Genomic DNA, 21255 nt, shown 5'->3' with positions numbered 1-21255 from the left:
GGGGCCAAGCGAAGGAACGGCGTTTGTCCGGTTCTCTCCCGTGCACGAGTACCATGAAGAACTTTGCCTACTTGTGTCTTGCTTTGCTGTGTAATTATATTGTCTTCAACGTTCCAGCGGATGGGTTCAAGCTACAAACCTATCACCCCCTATGAGCAAGCACTTTGGCGAGAGTGGGAAGGAAAAACTCCCTTTTAACAGGAAGAAACCTCCGGCAGAACCAGGCTCAGGGAGGGGCGGCCATCTGCTGCAACCGGTTGGGGTGAGAGAAGGAAGACAGGATAAAAGACATGCTGTGGAAGAGAGACAGAGGTTAATAACAGATATGATTCAATGCAGAGAGGTCTATTAATACATAGTGAGTGAGAAAGGTGACTGGAAAGGAAAAACTCAATGCATCATGGGAATCCCCGGCAGCCTACGTCTATTGCAGCATAACTAAGGGAGGATTCAGGGTCACCTGGTCCAGCCCTAACTACATGCTTTAGCAAAAAGGAAAGTTTTAAAGATAGTGTCTGTCTCCCAAATCAAAACTGGAAGCTGGTTCCACAGAAGAGGGGCCTGAAAACGGCCTGAAGGCTCTGCCTCCCATTCTACTTTTAAATACTTTAGGAACAACAAGTAGGCCTGCAGAGCGAGAGCGAAGTGCTCTAATAGGGTGATATGGTACTACAAGGTCATTAAGATAAGATGGGGGCTGATTATTTAAGACCTCTGAGACAGGATATTTCTAATTTTAGAGATGTTGCGCAAATGGAAGAAAGCAGCCTTACATATTTGTTTAATATGTGTGTTGAAGGACATGTCCTGGTCAAAAATGACTCCAAGGTTCCTCACAGCGTTACTAGAGGCCAAGGTAATGCCATCCAGAGTAAGAATCTGGTTAGATACCATATTTCTAAGATTTTCAGGGCCGAGTACAATAACCTCAGTTTTATCTGAATTGAGAAGCACAAAGTTAGCGGCCATCGAGGTCTTTATGTCTTTAAGACATTCCTGCAGTTTAACTAATTGGTGTGTGTTATCTGACTTCATAGATAGATAGAGCTGGGTGTCATCTGTATAGCAGTGACAATTTATGCTAAGTCTTCTAATGATGCTGCCTAGGGGAAGCATGTATAATGTAAACAGAATTGGTCCTAGCACTGAACCCTGTGGAACACCATAATTGACCTGGTGACTGTGCAGGGGCGGGTCTAGCAAAGTTTTGCCAGGGAGTCAGGTAGGGCATCAACAGGGAGAGGGGGGCACAAACAAATGCTTTTCTTTCGTATTTTCATTTAAAATATCTAGCTTTTATTAAATAATTGTCTGAAGATTACAACCAAAGTTTTTATCTGACGTAAAATGTATAGAAATCATACATATACCAACAGGACAGTGTACATCACTGTCACAACAGCACTTGTTTTCATTCAAAGGCTTTATGGCTTTTCCTATAATACCTGGTGGGACGATTTTTTTTGTCCCAGTCCATCCCTGGGCACAACACGCAGTGAATTAATCTGAGAAGGTGCATTAAAAAATAAATAGCCGCGCCAGCGGTGCACATTGCAAATAGCTCGCATAGACAGATTAGTTGTGCTGCTTCTTAATGACGCTATCTTAGCTAACAACCACAACTATCAGATTCAACTTGTAATTGGCTAAAAATAACTTAGCCTACTGGTGAGAGGGACGTTGTTAGCTCTCCACATTCCAACACTTCAAAAGCTTCAGGAGCTTTCTGCTCAGCACAGCATCAGCACCACGGAGATACACGGATACATCTGTAGACTCGAGACAATTCACAATGCGTTTTTGGGACTTTCAGGTGTATGGACCAATGTTTTCTTTTCTGATCAAACCAGAAATCTTTAATGAGCAGCTGGATTTGTCTCGCATTAACTGGCATTAACTCAGCCAGTTAATCGAAGCAGCTGGAATCCACAGCTGTGCGTGTTCATGGAGCTTGCATTTTCACCTGCTGGACATCACTAACTGACAAGTTTAACTGTCTTCAGAACATTGCCTTATTGACAGTATTTGGCTCTACATATCTGTGTGAGAAGATTTTCTCTCACATGAGTCCTCAGGTAGCCGTCTGAATGCTGGACACTCCCACTGAGTGGGAGACCAGAGATCACATTAACATGTGTATCTCTGTATTAACAAACATGCCATATTGGCTCAGTTTATTTTTCTTATCATTGTTGTGAGGAGACCATAAATAGCATTTGTATTCTCTGTTGCACAGTTCATTTGCTGTTATGGATAAAAAATGTTTTTTTTTGTTTCAAAATAGCTGATAACTATTCGCTGATAGCTGCCAACATCTGCAAACAAATGTAAATACTCCTGCACCATCGAGAGCATCCTGATGGGAAACATCTGCACCTGGATTGGGAACAGCACCAAGCACGACAGACGAGATCTGCAAAGAGTGGTGCGCTCAGCCGAACGCATCATTCAATCAGAGCTCCCTGACCTGCTGTCCATCTGCACCAAGCGGTGCAAGACCAAAGCTAGGAAGATTATGATGGATCTCTCCCATCCCAACAAAGGACTCTTCTCACCGTTGAGGTCTGGGAAGCTTCTTCCCCCAGGCTATTCGGGCCCTGAACCAGGTGTAGGACTGGACTCTCCCACACACATCACATCACTATAAGACTGGACTCTCACACACATCACATCACCACACGCACTTTTCTTCATGCACACTTCCTATAATTTATAATCTCTTTCTGCTATTTGCACATTTTTACTGTAAATTTCTAAGTTAAATCTGTAATTTTTTAAATAACCTGTAAATTGTAAATACTGTAAAACCACTGTCATTTAATGGTCGGGCATTGCATTTCACAGCTACAAGCATTTCACCCCCATGTCATACTGTGTATGGTTGTGTGTCTGACAAATAAAATTTGAATTTGAATTTGATAATTCTATAAATTGGTTCTATATAGTGTGTAACTGTTCATATGGAGCGTTATTAAATTTATTGCTAATGCAATCGTATGGCACATTGACTTCTGAGGAAATTTCAGATGGCACTCGTCATCAGAAAGGTTGCTTATCCCTGCCATAGAGTCATCAGTGGGTTCAAAGAAGGCTGTTTGTCTCCGTGTATGCCTGGCTTGTCTACAGCTTGAAAGGGAGGATCGAGAGAGGAAGTTCCAGCTAAAGAAGGAGTTGGAGCTTAGGCGTTTAGAGGAAGGGCTTGTGAAGGCCAGAGAGGTTGAATTGAAAGAGGTGGAGGCGGAGACAGCTGTCAAGTTGCGACAGTTGGAACTCCAGCAGGCTTCCCTTCCTGCGACTGCCTCCATTTGGCAGAAAGAGGCACCATTTAATGTGGCAAAAAACAGTCGTCTGGTTCCAGTGTTTTGCGACACTGAGGTTGACAGTTATTTTGAGTCATTTGAGCGAATAGCTACAGCTTTGGACTGGCCGCAGGATGCGTGGGCCATCCTACTGCAATGAAAGCTGGTAGGCAAGGCTCAGCAAGCTTGTGCCTCATTGTCAGAATTATGACAGGCTGAAAAGCGCCATCCTGCTAGCTTATGAGCTGGTCCCAGAAGCTTATAGGCAGCGGATCCGCCACCTGTTGACCATCTTTCAGATCCAGATGACCTGCAGTGTGATAGTGTGTGACACAACTATTCAAACCTGCACCTCTGGCTAACCAGCATTCCTGTCGCCATGACCTAGCAAAGAAGCGTCTGAAAAGTGTTTCAGTAAGGCCTTCTAGCTATCCGCTGGGTTCTCCTTATGTTATGGCTCAAAAAACATTTGGCTGTCACTTGAGACGCTATTTTGAGAGAATTGAGCCAACCCCATTCAGTGTTTTGGACCCATCGAAAGGGTCTTGGCAGATTCGGCAGGCTATGCCTACCCGTTATTATGGTGCATGGTAAGTGATATATTTTAACAATTGTATAGGACATCCTGTGCCAAACCACTGGTTTGTATTTATGGGAGGGGCTGTTACGGCCCTAGCTGGGCCTCCTGAAACTGCCCTTGTGTGGGTGTGGTGTTTTCTCTCCGCCTCCTCCTCTCTTGCTCCACCCCTGTCTCTTTCTCACTCTTCTTTCTCCCCAGGACACAGCTGCTGTTCTCATTTACCACCTGAGTGCAGTCAGCAATCTCCTCTCTGAGGTCATATAAGCTGGGGATGAACTGGATGTGAGAGGGTGGTTTTCTCTGGTGTCGCTGCTTTGTATTCTAGGAAATAATAATGGATTGCATTTATATAATGCTTTTCTAGGCACTCAAAGCGCTTTACAATTCCACTATTCATTCACTACAGGCAAGCTACAGCTGCCCTGGGGCAGGCTGACAGAAGCGAGGCTGCCATATCGCGCCATCAGCCCCTCACCAGTAGGTGAAGTGTCTTGCCCAAGGACACAACGACCGAGACTGTCCAAGCTGGGACTTGAACCGGCAACCTTCCGAATACAAGACGAACTGCCAACTCTTGAGCCACAATCGCCCCAGTGTGTTGTTGTCCTGCCTGTGGTGTGGAGTTGTGGAAGCAGTGTGCAGTGTAGCTGCTACATGTGAGTAGTGTGGGCTTGTGGGCCTCAGCAGCAGTAAAGCTGCTGCTAGTGACAGGGTGAGCTTATAGGCCCTTGGAAGAGCCTCCTCGTGGTGTGGAGTTTTTTGTTCGGTTGTTGTGTTCTTTGTTTTTGCAACCTTTTTCTTTTTCTATTGTTACTGGTAAAACAGTGTTGCCGGCTCTTTATGTTCTCTATAATATCTCTATAAATCTAATCTCTATAAAGGTTCTCTATAATAAAAACTATTTTATTTACTAAACACCTCTGTCTGTTCTCCTTTCATTCTGTTCTGGACCCATTTGTTACCAGTCCCACACACACCCCTAGACCTACATCGTGGGGTCATAACACTGTGGAAAAAAAAGGTGGATGACCACAAAGCTGCCACCTGCTTTCAGGGCAGACTGACTGTCTTTACCACAGAGCACAAAGCAATTATTTTCTCACAACATAGAAACTATTATTGGCCAAACCAGTTCAGACTGTGGTGAGAGGTGTCACCAGCTTCAGACTACAGTGAAACTAGAATCATGTGGTCAACATGTTGTCATGGCACAGAAAAAAACAAATTAACTTTCTAGAAGTGATGAATGAATTATAGATACTGAGATAGACTGGATTTAAAATGTTGAAGTCACATAAATATAAGAAAAAGTCAAAGGAAAACACTGAATAATACTGGAACAGAAGTTCTGAATATAATTAAGATTCACTTTAAATGAGATGATGGTCTGTGAGCAGAGTTTAGACAAATGCTTTTCCAGATGATGTCTCCATGTTCCTTCCTGTTTTTTAAAAAAAATGAACAGCTCTGTGTTGAAACACCTGCAGCTGAAGTGTTTTCTTTCTTTCAGAAACAGGATGCTGAATGACTACAGAGCTGTTAGCTTCAACCACAGACCACAAACACACAGTCCAGCTCACAGTGAACAACACTGAGTTTAGTATACAGGTGGAAGTTCATTTTTATAAATGCTATAAATTAGTTTCTATAAAATGTTTCTATTACCGCATAAATAATTACAAATGAAAAAAAAAAAACTTACAGGCCACAGAAACCTGTGATATAAAGAAATTCCCACAATATAAATTTACACATAACTGCACCACAAGCCATTCAGACCATGTACAACAGTTCCAAGAGCTTCGTCCAAATAATGTGCAATAAATCAAACTCATTCATTCATGGTGTTGGACCCTTTTCATAATTTTCACGGACAGAATATCAAGGCATAGGCAGGTGGTGGAGAGCTTCCACTTTGAAACAATCTCATCTGGGCTTTTTATGGATGATGAGGTTTTTTTGACATCTTCGGGGGGTAACTGGCACTGGAGCACTTTGCAGCCAAATGTTCAAGGACAGGAATGAGAATTAGCAACTCCATGTCTGAGGGCATGGTACTCAGACAAGGGGGATGAGTTTCTGCCTACATGTTTAAGTATCTTGTTCATGAGAGAAGGGAAAAACTAATATTATGAGATTTTATTATAAAACTTGCTTTCCAAAGATGTCTTTATATATTTTCATATCCTGACATAATAAAAATGTTTTTGAAAACATTGCAGTACTGTACATTCTCTTTGTCTGATTGGTTTTGTTGTAGAATGTGGTGGAGTAATCCTGTGACTCTTCCACAGGAGGAGAGAGTGATAGAGGAAGAGTGATGAAGATGGAACCAGGAGGAGAAGTGTGGGTGGAGGTGTGGATGTAGGTGGAGTTGTGGTGGTGGGTTTCCCTAAAATAAAGCAAACACAGTCATTAAGTTGTCGTCACATTGTGAATGTTGAAAGCTGCAGAAACACAGACAGGTGAGTGTGTCACCTGTGACAGTGATCCAGCTGGATGGAGACTCTCCATGACCGCTGATGTCACACTTGTAGAGGCCTTCATCAGACCTGGAAACATACTGGATGGTCATGTGACCTGTAGGCTGCTTCCTGATGAGGGAGCCATCTTTATAGAAAGCAGCTGGGAGGTTGGAGGGAGTGGTCTTTGTTTTACAGAGCAGAGTGACGTCATCTCCCTCCATCACAGGGAGGACAGGACTCTGCAGGATCACTGATCCACCTCAACACAGAGACAAACTACAGCATTTCATCCATTTACACACAGCTTCATCAACACTAACTCCACACACTCAGCTTACCAGTGACTGTCAGGTTAACCATGTTACTGATGGGACCCTCTCTGGACTCACACCAGTAAACCCCATTGTCCCATGGGAGGATGCCACTGATGCTCTCTCGGCTCTCACCAGATGAAAAGGTTTGCTCCTTGTTCCCTCAGGTCGGGGAACGGGTCCCAACTCTGTGCCTATAAGCTTAATGACAGTTCAGAGTTCCTGGAATTCCTGGGTTTTGTGCTTGAGGGTAATTTACCTGGGGACTCTGTCATCTTATTAGGAGACTTCAGTTTAGGCACTTACAGTTAGACCTGGAGGGGTGCCACTGAACGGCCTGTCAGATCTGAACCAGAGTGGTGTTCTGTTTCTGGACTGCTCTGCAAACCCCAGTCTGTCCATAATGAACACCCATTAACTTCACACGGTGTTCATTATTATATTCAGTAATGGGGTTGATTATCAATTTTGTAATCATATGATATTGTATGGCCGTAGTTTTGGGGGTGCTGAGCTGTTAATAGATCACTATCTGGTGATCAGTTGGATCCGGTGGCAGGGGAGGATGCTGGACAGACCTGGGGCACCTAAATGTATAGTCATTGTGTGCTGAAAACGCCTGGCTGAGGCCCCAATTCACAAGATCTTAAACTCCCAACTCCGGCAGAGCTTTAACAGTGGTCTGAGGGAGACTGGGGACATTGAATCCAATGGACCATGTTCATCACCTCCATTTCTGAAACTGCTGCACTGAGCTGCAGCTGCAAGATGGTTTGTGAATGTCATGACGGCAATTGCCAAACCAGATGGTGGACACTGGAGGTGAGGGGAAACATCAGGCTGAAGCAGGAGTCGTGCCGGGCTTGGTTAGCTTGTGATATTCTGGAAGCAACTGATAGGTACCAGCAGACATGGAACGCAGCTCAGGTAATGGCTGAAGCAAAAACTCAGGTGTGCGTGGAGTTCGGAGAGGCCGTGCAAAAAGACTTTCAGACTCCCTTGAAGAGATTCTGGTAAACCTTCAGACAACTCAGGAAGGGGAAAGCGGTGCTCTACCTGCACTGTGAATAGTGTGGCTGAAGTAATGCTGACTTCGACTGAGGACATTGTTGGGTAAAGGAATACTTCAAGGACCTCCAAAATCTCACTGGTATGTCTTCTGTAGAGGAAACAGACTCTGGGGACGAGAGGGACGACTTGTCCATCATTGGAGGTGAAGTCACTGAGGCAGTTAAACAACTCCTTGGTGGCAGAGCCCCTGGGGTGGATGAGATTCGCCCTGAGTTCCTGAAGGTTCATAATGTTGTACGGCTGTCTTGGTTGGCACACCTCTACAATGTTGCATGGAGATCAGGAGTGGTACCACTGGATTAGCAGACCCAGGTTGTGGTTCCCATCTTCAAGAAGGGGGACTGGAAGGTGTGTTCCAACTACAGGGGATCAGACTCCTCATGCATCCCTGGAGAAGTCTATGAAAGGGTGCTGGAAAAGCATGTCTGCCTTATTATAATTTAATAATAGTAATAATAAATATATATACTACCATTGTCTGAGAGATTTCCAGCCTTCTAGTTTTCTTTTGCTGCTGCTTTCAGTATTAAGATTATTCTTCTTTGCAGTTTTTCATCTGCTGTAACTCTTGCTTACTCATTCTGCCTGCAGGATTCTGCTCGGTCATGTACCACAGGCCAAACATAGTGAAGCAGGGACGAGGAGACAGAGCAAAGTCTGCCTGCATGAGAAGAATGGTGTTTGCATAAACATGCCAGCTTTTTGATATAATGGGAACAACGTACTGAACTCAGAGGAGTAAAATGAACTAAAGAGTTTATCCTATAACGCTGGTATTGATTTGATACCAATACATATTTCTCCACTGGCAACATTTTAAGTACCCATATAGTTTTCTATTGCACTGAACAAGCTGTGGTTACTATATTAATAAATACATAAAAACATGTTAAGTATGTGGAGTTCTTATTAAAATGGCCTTAATGCATTTATATCCAAGTAAAGATTAACTTAATGTAAATACGTTTTAAAAATATCAAACAGACATGAGGCTGTAATAATTCTTTTTAAAAGAAGATCATCTCATTTATTACAGAGTAGAGTGAACATGTAACATTTAAGAAACACAGTCAGGAGTAAGAAGTACTTTCTGCTTACACTCTGCTGATCAACACCTGAAGCTAAAGCCTTTTTCAGTTTCTCCCTCATTCACAAGGGGTCAGTGCAGCAGATGGACCCACATATTTGACAGAGCAGATATTTTTGTAACAATATCATATTATCAACATAACTCTCATCACACAAGTATTTTATTTCCTTGGCCGTAATATTATTTCTACAATCAATTAATGAAAATGTGTGTGTGTGTTCTCTGTAATGAAAAAAAAAACATGTATCAGTGAGCCACAACCAAATCGGAACAAGATAAATTTATCGTCTCTCACTTTTGGTCAAACTCACAGAACCACACAGGAAAAAGAAGCGAGAACAAGCTTTCAGTCCTCCTGCAGAGAAACCGCACCTCTGCTTTGTGAACAACAACCAACACACAAAAAATAAAAGAGTAAAGTTACTGAGAACATAAGAAAATGTTAGCATATACACGTTCCCGCTGTTGACTTTGCAGGAAAATAAATGTGAAAAGCACCAATTCAAATGCAGTCTGATTTTAAAAAACAAACAAACAAAAACATTATACACACTTTGTAACAAGCGGATGAAACTTTTGGTCTGAGGTACTGGCTTGATCAGCAGCTGGATGCTGGTGGACTACTTCAGTGAAGAGTAGAAGACGTCTGGCTCTGGTTTAAAGTCTGAACAAACACACACAGTTCAAACAACACAAAACATGATTAGAAGCTTTGTAGTTTTACTTTGACTTGAACTCTTCCTTTGATTGGCGCGCTCACTTGGTTTTGGCTCTCTCTGCCATAGGGTATCACTTCCTGTTCCTGTGACATCGCAAATCACAAAAGTGATTGCCCATATTTAAACAGCTGTAAATTACTTTTTGGCCAAATAAAATATCATTATAGAACCATTGTTATACGTGTTGCAATTTCTGTTGCCCTCCCTACAGTGTCTCTCTTAAAAATAAAATTTTAATGTCAATGAGACCTTTGTGGCTGGATAAATAATAAATATATACATGACACTTTGCCAAAAACTAATTGTGACTTGTCACAGGAATGTTTTTTGTAGCTCAAGATTACTTGATATCATTCATTTGACATATATTTCACATATTATAGGCAAACAAGGATTGGATTAGTTATAATGTAGGTAAAATAATTCAGTCTATAAAATTCTTGCAAAACATTTTCTTATTTTATATAACCTCTTTATAAATCCTGTTCACTAAAACCTATTTACCAATATAAGTAAAGATATTATAAATGTAAAAAAAAAAACACACACACACACAGAGAGAAAAAAACACATCGAAACACAGGAAATCACTTTTTGGCACAATACCTGTACACCACTAACCTGCTCATTTGTCTAATCATTTTCCCCACTTGACAACACATCCACTGGGGATCAAATTCAGTAAAATCATAATTCATGTCAGCAGCAATGACGCCCAGTTGCATCTATTGGAGGTCACTAAAATCAATTTTCAATTGGTGTGTAACTTTGCCAAAACAATGTTTTCTCTGGTCCCCTCCCCAATCAGACCAGGAGTGACATGTTTAGCCGCATGTTCTCCTTAAATTGCTGTCTGTCTGAGTGATGTCCAAAAAACGATGCGGGCTTCATAGATGAGACTATAAATTATTAAATGAATTAATAATTGATCAACAAATCCATTTACTCTGCCGTACAGAAACCTGGTTACAGCAGGATGATGCACCCTGGGCCCAGCGCAGGTGTTGGGAGACAGAAGGACTCTGGCCAAAACAACATCTCTGATGGACAAAGTCTCCGCACCCGATTCGTGTAAATGTTGCTGAACTGCAGAGCTCCTTTAGTGACAGACTCTGCATCCTAGATGCATGAAGGAGCATCTTCCACAGTTCCTTCCTCTCTGCAGCTGTCAGACTGTACAATCAAAACTGCTCCCAACCAACATAGATGTTTACATCAGCACTGTGCACTATTTTATCAACCGATTCACACTACAACCTGGCTTTGCCTCTTATCTGTATTTAATTAAATTTTATTTAATACAGTACGCTGTTTTGATAACCATTGTCCTTCATGTAAATATGTAAAAATTGTGTATGTTTCTGTTCTGTGTCCTGGTTGTTTGTATATATGTGTCTTTCTTGCTGTTGTTACATCCAAATTTCCACTTCCTTCAAGGATTATTCTATTCTATTCTATTCTATTCTATTCTATTCTATGATTATGTTAGTTTAAATGAGTCAACACCTCCGAGTCATTCTAACTACCAGAAATCTCGAAGCACAGGCCGAGGGGGCGGTGTGGCAGCAATTTTTCACACCAGTCTATTAATCAATGAAAGACCAAGACAGACTTTTAATTCATTTGAAAGCCTGATGCTTAACCTTGCCCACCCCAGCTGTAAAACTCAGAAACCAGTCTTACTTGTTATCATCTCTCGTCCACCTGGGCCTGATTTAGTGCTCAGCTCAGATAAAATAATTATTGTGGGTGATTTTAACACTCATGTAGATCAGGGGTCTCAAACTCACGGCCCACATCACCCCTACCTGTTGCCCTGTATATTGAAGAAATATAATGCACTTTGACCCTTGAAGTTACTTTTTTGTTAAAGAGGATTTTTTGGTTGTTGAGTGCAATGTTACAATAAGTTCTTTAAAAAGAAAAAAAATTAGTTCATATGCAGACAACAAGAGCAGGGAGTACAAGCACGTTGAGGGATTGATTGGCTTTGTTAGTTCAGTGAGAGATTTATTTGGAAAGAAAACAATTTATACTAGCAGTCAAAAACTAATGTGTACACTTGTGTCTGCAGTTTTATTTTGTTAAATACGAAACAAATTATAGCAGAAATGCTGCCACATGTCTGGCCAGAAACAGAGTCTAATCCTTTGGCTACGATTCACTGCCACTGACTGCCTGTCTCTGTGTAGTGACTGTGTACCTCCACCTAAGCCGCTGCCCCTTTTTCCATTCCCAGGATCTGTTTATGAAATCTTGCACCTAGTCATAGCACTCAGTCAGAGTTTCATGTTCATAGTTTGGCCTCATACTTTTCAGTTCATAGCATTCATATTTTCCTGCTTTGTAATTTAACTAGACTTTAAATAAAGCACTGTGTTCACGCCCGTTTTGCCTCCCTCTGTGTCTCATTTGAGTCCACACCCACAGCCTGGCCCTCTCAGCCGTAACAGAGAGTACCAATTTGTTTATTTGGTGGTCTAATGAAAGGCTAAAAAAATGTATTCACATTTGCAGTTTTGTCTTGTCATACAGTATTTGAAATGGAAAAACAAAATTCTACATTTTTGGAAAATATCTTGTTTGTTTCTTTGGATTTTTTGTACCACTTGTACGCTAAAGTGGCTCTCCAATGAGATGACTGTCAGGTTTGTATTATTGGACTGTCTTTTATGCGTAGAAATATTTGTTCATATATGCTTAGAGTTTTATAATCAATTGCATATTGATAGAGGTTTGATCCTTAGCAGTCTGTAAAGACTCTGTGTGCCTTCCAGAGTGTTCTGGCATACACACTCACATCCTGTGGTCACGAGAAGAGGTCGTACCTTCTTTTACTGTTTTATGGTATAGCAAACACAAGTATATCTGTGTTAGTCTAAGTGTCTGGACTTTCAGGCCAGCAGATTTTGGGAAGTCGTTTATGGGGTCACATCTTGTGAGCTGTTGTACCTCTGCTCCTCTTTGTCCTGATGACTAGTTCTCCATAACAGACGCCTTCAGTTCTCACTGCTGAGTATATTTCAGCTCGATTATTCTCTGTAGAATGAAACACATAAATTAAAACAGATACAACTACAGTAGTGCAATAATATAACACTAGAGCTGCTGTAAATTATTTTTAGGTCTCTATGAAGAAAAATGTATTCTTGAGCAGGAAGCAGAAGTGAAGGAGAGCAAAGTTATAATGTATGAAGAGATGAAGCCAGTATCTCACTTTTTAGTTTCTTTGCCCTGCTGTGAAACAAAGAAGTGGTGAGGGTACTGTGGTTTTAGATCAGACTCTATACAATTTTTAGTATTGTAACGTTCACAAGAACCAGACGGTTGGGGTTTCAGTTTGTCCGTTTATTCGGCACATAAGCCAGCGGGTTGTTAACTCAGGGGGAAGCGCTCTCGAACTACACCTCTCTTCAGCCTGGCACACACACAGAACAACCAGGTCCCCCCACCCCTTCCTGTACACCACCCTCACTACTTCCTGCAGCCCAACCAAACATGAATCTTAAAGGAACAACAACAGTGTGCAGAGAAAACCAACATGTCACTGTCCAGTAACACTTAACCATCGTTACACTGCCCCCCAGCAATAAGTTCCTCGTCCCCGAGGGAACGACACAGTCTCTGAGGCGGGGCGGTAGCCTACGTTCCCTCCTTGACCTCCTGAGCCCCTGAGGAGGACGCGGAGCTTCGGGGCTTTGGGGTGAAGAGTCCGAGGGGGGGGAACGCAGCCCCGGTCGGGGGCCCCTCTGAGCAGGGTCATGGACGCTCTGTACACGTCCCTCTGGAAAGGAGGGGAGGGACTGTCCTCTGTAGGGGGCCATCCGGTCTCTGTGCAGCGCTACTATCCTCCCCCTAGGAGGCAACTGCACCCTGTAAACAACCTCCCCCACTCGCTCTAGGACGCTGCAAGGCCCCACCCAGCTGCTATCCAGTTTAGGACACCGTCCCTTCTTCCTCTTTGGGCTGTAGACCCACACCAGCTCCCCAGCACGGAAGTGCCTCCCTTTAGTGGTGATGTCGTAATTCCTCTTTTGGCGCAGGCCTGCCTTCGCCAGCTGCTCTCGGGCGTAGGAATGTGCAGAATCCAGCCGGTCCTGCAGCTTCCTTGCGTAGTCCCGGCCCGGTGGTGCCTCTGGCGCGTCCGGGGGTTTCCCAAAAGCCAACTCTGCAGGAGTTCTCAGCTCTCTCCCTAACATGAGCAGGGCAGGCGTACATTGGGTGGAGTCCTGCACTGCCGACCTGTAGGCCATGAGGGTAAGGGGAAGATGGTAATCCCAGTCCCGTTGGTGTTCTGAGGTAAGGATGGCTAGCTGCTGGGCCAGCGTCCTGTTAAACCTTTCCACCAGCCCATCGCTTTGGGGGTGAAGTGGGGTGGTGCGGGTTTTCTTAGTCCCAAGGCGTTCACACATGGCAGCAAATACCTTGGACTCAAAGTTACGCCCCTGGTCACTGTGGAGGGTCTCTGCTGTTCCAAAGCGGCTGAACATCCCCTCCACTAATACATCAGCGACCGTCTCAGCCTCCTGATCTGGGATGGCGTATGCTTCCGGCCACTTGGTAAAATAGTCCATGGCCACAAGAACATAGCGGTTTCCTCTGTCTGTGCGAGGAAATGGGCCCATGACGTCCACAGCTACTCGCTCCATTGGGGCTCCTGCTGGTTGCTGCTGAAGCTGAGCCCGGGACTGGTCTTGTGGCCCTTTGTGTGAGGAACATGCATCACAGCTGCGGCAAAAGTCCTCCACATCCCTCCGCTGTTGACCCCAGTAATAGCCCTGGCGGAGGCGGCGAAGAGTCTTGGAGACCCCAAAGTGGCCAGAGCCAGTGCTCCCATGGCAGGCTCCCAGCACAGCTGACCTCAGCGACCTTGGCACCACAACCTGCCACCTCTCCTCCCCCGTGGCAGGATCCTTCCAGGCACGCTCCAACACCCCCTCCTTCAGCCTGAGAGCTGCAAACTTGGCCCACAGCCCCCTGGTACAGATGGAAAACCCAGTGACCTCATCCCAAAGGGGTTGCTCCCCCTTCTCCAGCCACTGCAGGACCGGCAGCAGGTCTGTGTCTTGTTCCTGCCGTGCCCTCCACTCCGCTGCATCCACCACCAGAAGAACCCTGCAGGCGAGCTGTGCTGCTCCGTCTATTGTCGTGAGTTCCCGCTCTATTTCCTCTCGCTTCTCACAGTAACGGCAGCCAGCTGCAGCACATGGGCGGCGAGAGAGGGCATCTGCGTTAGAATGGTGCGTCCCTGCTCTGTGCTCCACAGTGAAATTGAAGGCTTGGAGCTCCTCCAGCCAGCGAGCCACCTGTCCCTCTGGCTCCCTGAAAGACATCAGCCACTGAAGGGCAGCATGATCAGTTCTGACAACAAATGCTGTGCCGCACAGGTAGTACTTAAAGTGTCTCACCCCCGCCACCACAGCCAACAGCTCTCGTCGTGTGACACAGTAGCGCCGCTCGCTCCTGTTCAGGACCCGGCTGAAGTACGCCACCACCTTCTCCCCTTCCGGTCCAACCTGCGACAACACCGCTCCCAGCCCCACATTACTTGCGTCAGTGTCCAGGACAAAAGGCAGGGCGGGGTCAGGGGGGGCAAGGACTGGGGACTCTGTCAGCGATCTGCGGAGGGTGTCGAACGCCTGCTGACAGTCCTGGGTCCAGATGAAGTCACGGTCCTTCTGCAGCAGGTGGAAGAGTGGTGCAGCTATGGAGGAAAAGCCCTTCACAAACCTCCTGTAATAAGACGCCAGTCCTAGGAAGCTTTTGAGCTGTTTCTGGTCTGCTGGTGTGGGCCACCCGGTAATGGTGTGAATTTTTTCCTCCAAAGTGCTGATGTCCTCACGACCCAGCTTGTGGCCCAGAAACTCCACCTCCCTCCTCATGAAGTGGCACTTGTCGGGATGCAGCTTCAGGCCTGCAGCCGCCACCCTCTCCAACACTTGTCTCAGGGCATCCAGGGCAGCATCAAAGGAGCTCCCGTGCACTAGAAGATCATCCAGGTAAACCAGACACCGTTGCCGTGGGACGCCAGCCAGCACACTGTCCATGAGCCTCTCGAAGGTCGCAGGAGCGTTGCAAAGGCCAAAACTCAGGACTTTGAACTGCCATAGTCCCCTGTTAGTGCAGAAGGCTGTCTTCGGTCTGGATTCCGGGGACAGTGGCACCTGCCAGTAGCCACTCCGCAGGTCCAGGGTGGAAAACCAGGAGGACCCGGCTACTAAGTCGAGGGACTCATCAATCCTGGGAAGGGGGTAAGAGTCTTTCTTCGTCACTTTGTTGAGTGGTCTGTAGTCCACACAGAAACGCATCCTAGGACTTTTTTTCTTAGGCACCATCACCACCGCGGAGGCCCACGGGCTATCAGATGGTTCTATGATGCCCGCCTTCATCATTTCACACAGCTCCCTGTCTGCAGCCTCCTGATGAGCCAGGGGCAGGCGGCGGGGGCGCACTTTAATAGGCTGGGCATCCCCGGTCTCAATGACGTGCTCTACCAAGTGTGTCAAGCCAACATCACTTTCTTTCAGGGCAAAAATGTCACTAAACTCTTTTAGTACCTGCCATAGACTCTCTTGCTGCTGTGGAGTCAGCCCCTCACAGTTCTTTGACCAGATACTCCTCACTGCTGAGAGCCTCTCCTCCTCCTCCTCCTCCGCTCGCTGTTCTGCTGGCGGGTCTGCAGGGGTCTCTGCGGTGGAGGTGGACGCCGCGGCAGATGCTGTGCAGACCGGGGGAGGAATAAGCGGCACCTTCTTCCCATCAGGGAGTACGAGGAGGCCTTTGCCTAAGTCCAGTACACCACCAATGGCTCGTAAAAAATCCAGCCCAAGGATGCAGGCGTCCTGCACGTCAGCCACCCAGGCAGCATAAGACACACCGAGGTCCCCCACCTTGAACTGGAACACTCCCTTCCCTCTCATTGGGGCCAGATCACCGGTCACAGTCTTAAGTTGCACGTTAGTCAGTTGTACAGCAGCTCCGGTTGGGACAATATCGGGTCGGACCAGCGTTGCATTGAATCCCGTGTCCAGCAGGGCCGTACAGGACACCCCCGCAATCGTCACTGGAACATGGCAAAAGCCGCCAACCTGGGTCCAGCCCACAGTGATGGCCGCACCGGGTGGAGGTGGCGGTGGTGTGGGGATGTCGTTCTCCCAGGCCCGTGTACTCCCGCCTACACGGGCCCGTGGGCGTTTCCCTGAACCGCTGCAAGCTTGGGGCACTGCCTGATGAGGTGTCCGACTTGTCCACATCCCCAGCAGCTCTGAGGTCGGCGGTGTGGGCCAGCCCGAGGGGAAGGCGACTGCAGCGAAGCTGTCTGCACCAAACTGCACAGGCCCGCTGGCGTCTCCATCTGTTCCACAGGTGCTGACACAGCCCTCACCACGTGTGCGTCGTCAGCGCCCCCAGAGGATCCTGCAAGCATCTCCCTCTCCAACGCTAGCTCCAGGGCTGCACTGAGTGTGGCCGGCCGAGCAAGCTGAGTTTGCATGCGGAGCTCTTTAGGGCTCAGGGCCTGCAGGAACTGGTCCCGAGCTAACTCCGCCTGCACTGATGGTGGCATGCTGTCATACGCCCTCCGGCAAAGGCACTCGACTTCATGGGCCAAAATGCGGAGGGGCTCACCTGGCAATCTGCGTCTGTTGTGGAACTCCGACCTCAGCAGCACTGGTTGGTTATACTGCCCAAAGCGCCTCTGAAGTGCTCCGACCAGAGCATTATAATCTCCCCTCTGCTCCTCGGTCAGCAGCAGCAGGCATGCAGCTGCATCCTCACACAGGCACAAAGCCAATTGGAGAGCTTTATGTTCCTCAGACCAGCCAGCTGCAACAGCTAACAGCTCGAACTGTGCGATAAACACTTCCCATGGCGTCTTGCCGCTGAACTTAGGCGTTTTTATATTCGCTGCAGCTTGCTGGGCGCCGCCATGTTTGTTTACATCACGTGACGGCGCGCCAAGCGAGGTCGACTCCTTCCCGCCGGAATCGCGGCCGCTGTGCGAACAGTTCCCGAGCCTAGTCAAACCTGGAGAAAATCCAGCCTCTGCAGACAGCCGCAGCGCCGTTTCCCTCACTCCATGGGCGGGCGAGCGCGGACGAACCTCCCTCTCCTCCGTCTCCTTCTTAATCCTGCCTGGCAACATCCTCGTCTCGTAACGGCAAGCGTCGCCGGCAACAGGGTCTCGGGCGTTCTGGGGTTCTTTTTTCTTTCTTCACTTCTGACACCAATGTAACGTTCACAAGAACCAGACGGTTGGGGTCTCAGTTTGTCCGTTTATTCGGCACATAAGCCAGCGGGTTGTTAACTCAGGGGGAAGCGCTCTCGAACTACACCTCTCTTCAGCCTGGCACACACACAGAACAACCAGGTCCCCCCACCCCTTCCTGTACACCACCCTCACTACTTCCTGCAGCCCAACCAAACATGAATCTTAAAGGAACAACAACAGTGTGCAGAGAAAACCAACATGTCACTGTCCAGTAACACTTAACCATCGTTACAGTATGTTTTTTTTTTTAATTCTCAGAGTATCAAATGAACATAAAACTGGTGTCTGTTAGTGTTTCTAGACCTCTGCTTTACATTTGACACAGTTTGTCACGATCTTTTTTTTAAATTAGCAGCTTTGTTTATTTGTTTGGTTTGTTTATCATAAATAAATTGTGCGCTAACAGCAGAGGTGTTAGCGTCTGTTAACCACAGAACACACAGTCCAGCACACAGTGAACACAGTGTTGTTCACTTTTCTCATCATGATTAAGATGATCAAGTTGCTCAATTTAATACAAAGGAAACTATTTAAATAAAAACTGTATAGTATGAAATCCCCAAAAGTTGATTTGTTCATCTGGATGTAGCTTTTTCACTGGGAGAAACGTTTCGTCACTCATCCAAATGACTTCTATAATCTCAGCTGACTGCAGCTTTCCCCAACGTTACAAACGGTACATTTGCTTAGCATTGTACATTGTATAGCATTAAAAGTTCATACTTGGACGTCATGAAGACTTAATGCACTTCACACTTCTGCCATACATGTGTCAAAATATCTAACATTGCAGCTTCATTAACATCACAGTCCAGAGCATCAATGTGATCTCCATCTCTGGCTTCTAACACATGAGCACCGAACAAACCAATCATCAACTTCTGAGGCTTAAAAGGCAGAAAAAATGGGTCCATGAGGCACCTTAAGCTGTTAGGTATCAGCTAGAATTCAACTTAGCTTACTGAATTTCCTGAACTGGACCTACTGTTGGAGCCTTTTGGAGAGGTTTAAATGACATTGTCTCAGCAACACAATAATAATAATAATAATCTTGTACCCCCCCCCCCCCCCCCCCCCCCAAAAAAAAAAAATTAATAAAAAAAAATTTAATTCATTAATTTAAAAAATAAAATAAAATAAAGAATTGAAATGACGTACCTCTCTTTCCTTTGACTGGCTGTTGTTGACAGTTTGATATTCTGATGTCACTGTACTTTATGTCATCTTCTGCAGCTTCTTCTTGAGCTCCTTAAATGCATCAAATCAACAGCAAATAAATTTTGTTAATTAGGTTTTAAGAAAACTGAAAAACGTTATTTGATTTGTAGTGTTAAAGAGTTAGCTGCACAGGTAAGGAATGAAAATCTAATCATGAGGACTGACAAACAATTTCTAAATTATCCTGCAAAATAAAAAACAAACTCAACAAGTCTGAGTCTCACCTTCAGCTTTCATGTGAACACATCGTCTCACCAGCAGAACCAGTAACACCAGTAGAACCACAACACAGACTAATCCAACAAATGACAAGACAGAGAGAACAGCAGGAGAGAGTGATGGAGGAAGAGTGATGGAGGGGGAACCAGGAGGAGGTGTGGATGTAGGTGGAGGTGTGGATGTAGGTGGAGGTGTGGTGGTGTGTTTCTCTAAAACAAAGCAAACACAGTCATTAAGTTGTCGTCACATTGTGAATGTTGAAAGCTGCAGAAACACAGACAGGTGAGTGTGTCACCTGTGACAGTGATCCAGCTGGATGGAGACTCTCCATGACCGCTGATGTTACACTTGTAGAGGCCTTCATCAGACCTGGAAACATGCTGGATGGTCATGTGACCTGTAGGCTGCTTCCTGATGAGGGAGCCATCTTTATAGAAAGCAGCTGGGAGGTTGGAGGGAGTGGTCTCTGTTTTACAGAGCAGAGTGACGTCATCTCCCTCCATCACAGGGAGGACAGGACTCTGCAGGATCACTGATCCACCTCAACACAGAGACAAACTACAGCATTTCATCCATTTACACACAGCTTCATCAACACTAACTCCACACACTCAGCTTACCAGTGACTGTCAGGTTAACCATGTTACTGATGGGACCCTCTCTGGACTCACACCAGTAAACTCCACTGTCCTGAGGGAAAACAGTGATGTCACAGGAAGAACCAGACCATCTTCCCCACCCATCTCCACACTGAGTGATCTTATTATTGGTCCTCAGAGTCCATCCAGCAGAGCTGTCGTCCTCCTCACAGCTCAGAGACACAAAGTCTCCTTCAAAGAACTGAGAGCTGCTGGGACTCACAGTCAGACGAGCTGTGAGGGTTACAATGAAAAACTGTTGATATTTTATATTTTATAACTTCTGTCTTAGACAGCTGTTAAAAATGCTCTTTGCTTTGTCAATTTTATGTCTGAAACTCAATCAGGTCATATCAGTGAGCATTTATCAGGTTTAAACTGTGACAGAAGAAGGTTACTGACCTTGGTTTGTTGTGCAGCTCAGCAGTGAGATCAGAACTAAAGAGAAATGACACTCAGGTTGATTTGAGGTGAACATAAAGAACAACTCCACACAAACAGCTGACAAACTGTTTGTATGGAGTTATGGAAATATGGTATCTAAGCAGATTCTTACTCTGGATGGCATTACCTTGGCCTCCAGTAACACTGTGAGGAACCTTGGAGTCATTTTTGACCAGGACATGTCCTTCAACGCACAAATTAAACAAATATATAAGACTGCTTTCTTCCATTTGTGCAACATCTCCAAAGTTAGAAATATCCTGTCTCAGAGTGACGCTGAAAAACTAGTTCATGCATTTATCACTTCCAGGCTGGACTACTGTAATTCATTATTATCAGGATGTCCAAAAAACTCGCTGAAAAGCCTTCAGCTAATCCAAATCCACCGGTCCGTCGTGGTGAAGAGGGAGCTGAGTGTAAAAGTGAAGTTCTCAATTTACCGGTCGATCTACGTCCCTACCCTCACCTATGGCCACGAGCTGTGGGTAGGGACCGAAAGAACGAGATTGCGGATACAAGCGGCAGAAATGAGCTTCCTCCGAAGGGTGGCTGGCCTCTCCCTAAGAGATAGGGTGAGAAGTTCGGCCATCCGGGAGGGGCTCAGAGTAGAGCAGCTGCTGCTCCACATCGAAAGGAGCCAGCTGAGGTGGTTCGGGCATCTGACAAGGATGGCTCCTGGGCGCCTCCTGGGTGAGGTGTTCCAGGCATGTCCCACCGGCAGGAGGCCCCGGGGCAGACCCAGGACACGCTGCAGAGATTATATCTCTCGGCTGGCCTGGGAATGCCTCGGTGTTCCCCCGGATAAGCTGGAGGAGGTGGCTGGGGAGAGGGAGGTCTGGACTTCTCTGCTTAGGCTGCTGCCCCCGCGACCCGGCCCCGGATAAAGTGGATGGATGGAATTCAAAATCCTGCTTTTCACAAGGTCTTAAATA

The 21255-nt window shown here is 46.0% G+C and overlaps 1 protein-coding gene across 1 annotated transcript in view; it reads right to left on the bottom strand.

Moving 5' to 3' along the window:
* Window positions 1–8765: 8765 nt before the first annotated feature.
* Window positions 8766–21255, bottom strand: part of LOC112431091 (low affinity immunoglobulin gamma Fc region receptor III-like) — a 46227-nt gene continuing 33737 nt past the window's right edge. The window contains exons 7-8 of the mRNA XM_076880975.1: window positions 18963–19052; window positions 8766–9480 (exon numbers count right to left, since the gene is read on the bottom strand). Of these exons, the coding sequence (XP_076737090.1) occupies window positions 9437–9480; window positions 18963–19052 (134 nt within the window). The 3' untranslated portion in view covers window positions 8766–9436. The remainder of the gene's footprint in view (window positions 9481–18962; window positions 19053–21255) is intronic.

This window comes from Maylandia zebra, unplaced genomic scaffold, assembly GCF_041146795.1.
Source record: "Maylandia zebra isolate NMK-2024a unplaced genomic scaffold, Mzebra_GT3a scaffold02, whole genome shotgun sequence".
NCBI lineage: Eukaryota > Metazoa > Chordata > Actinopteri > Cichliformes > Cichlidae > Maylandia > Maylandia zebra.
The sequence above is the reverse complement of the archived record's forward strand: the minus strand, read 5'-3'. Positions and strand labels throughout refer to the sequence as shown.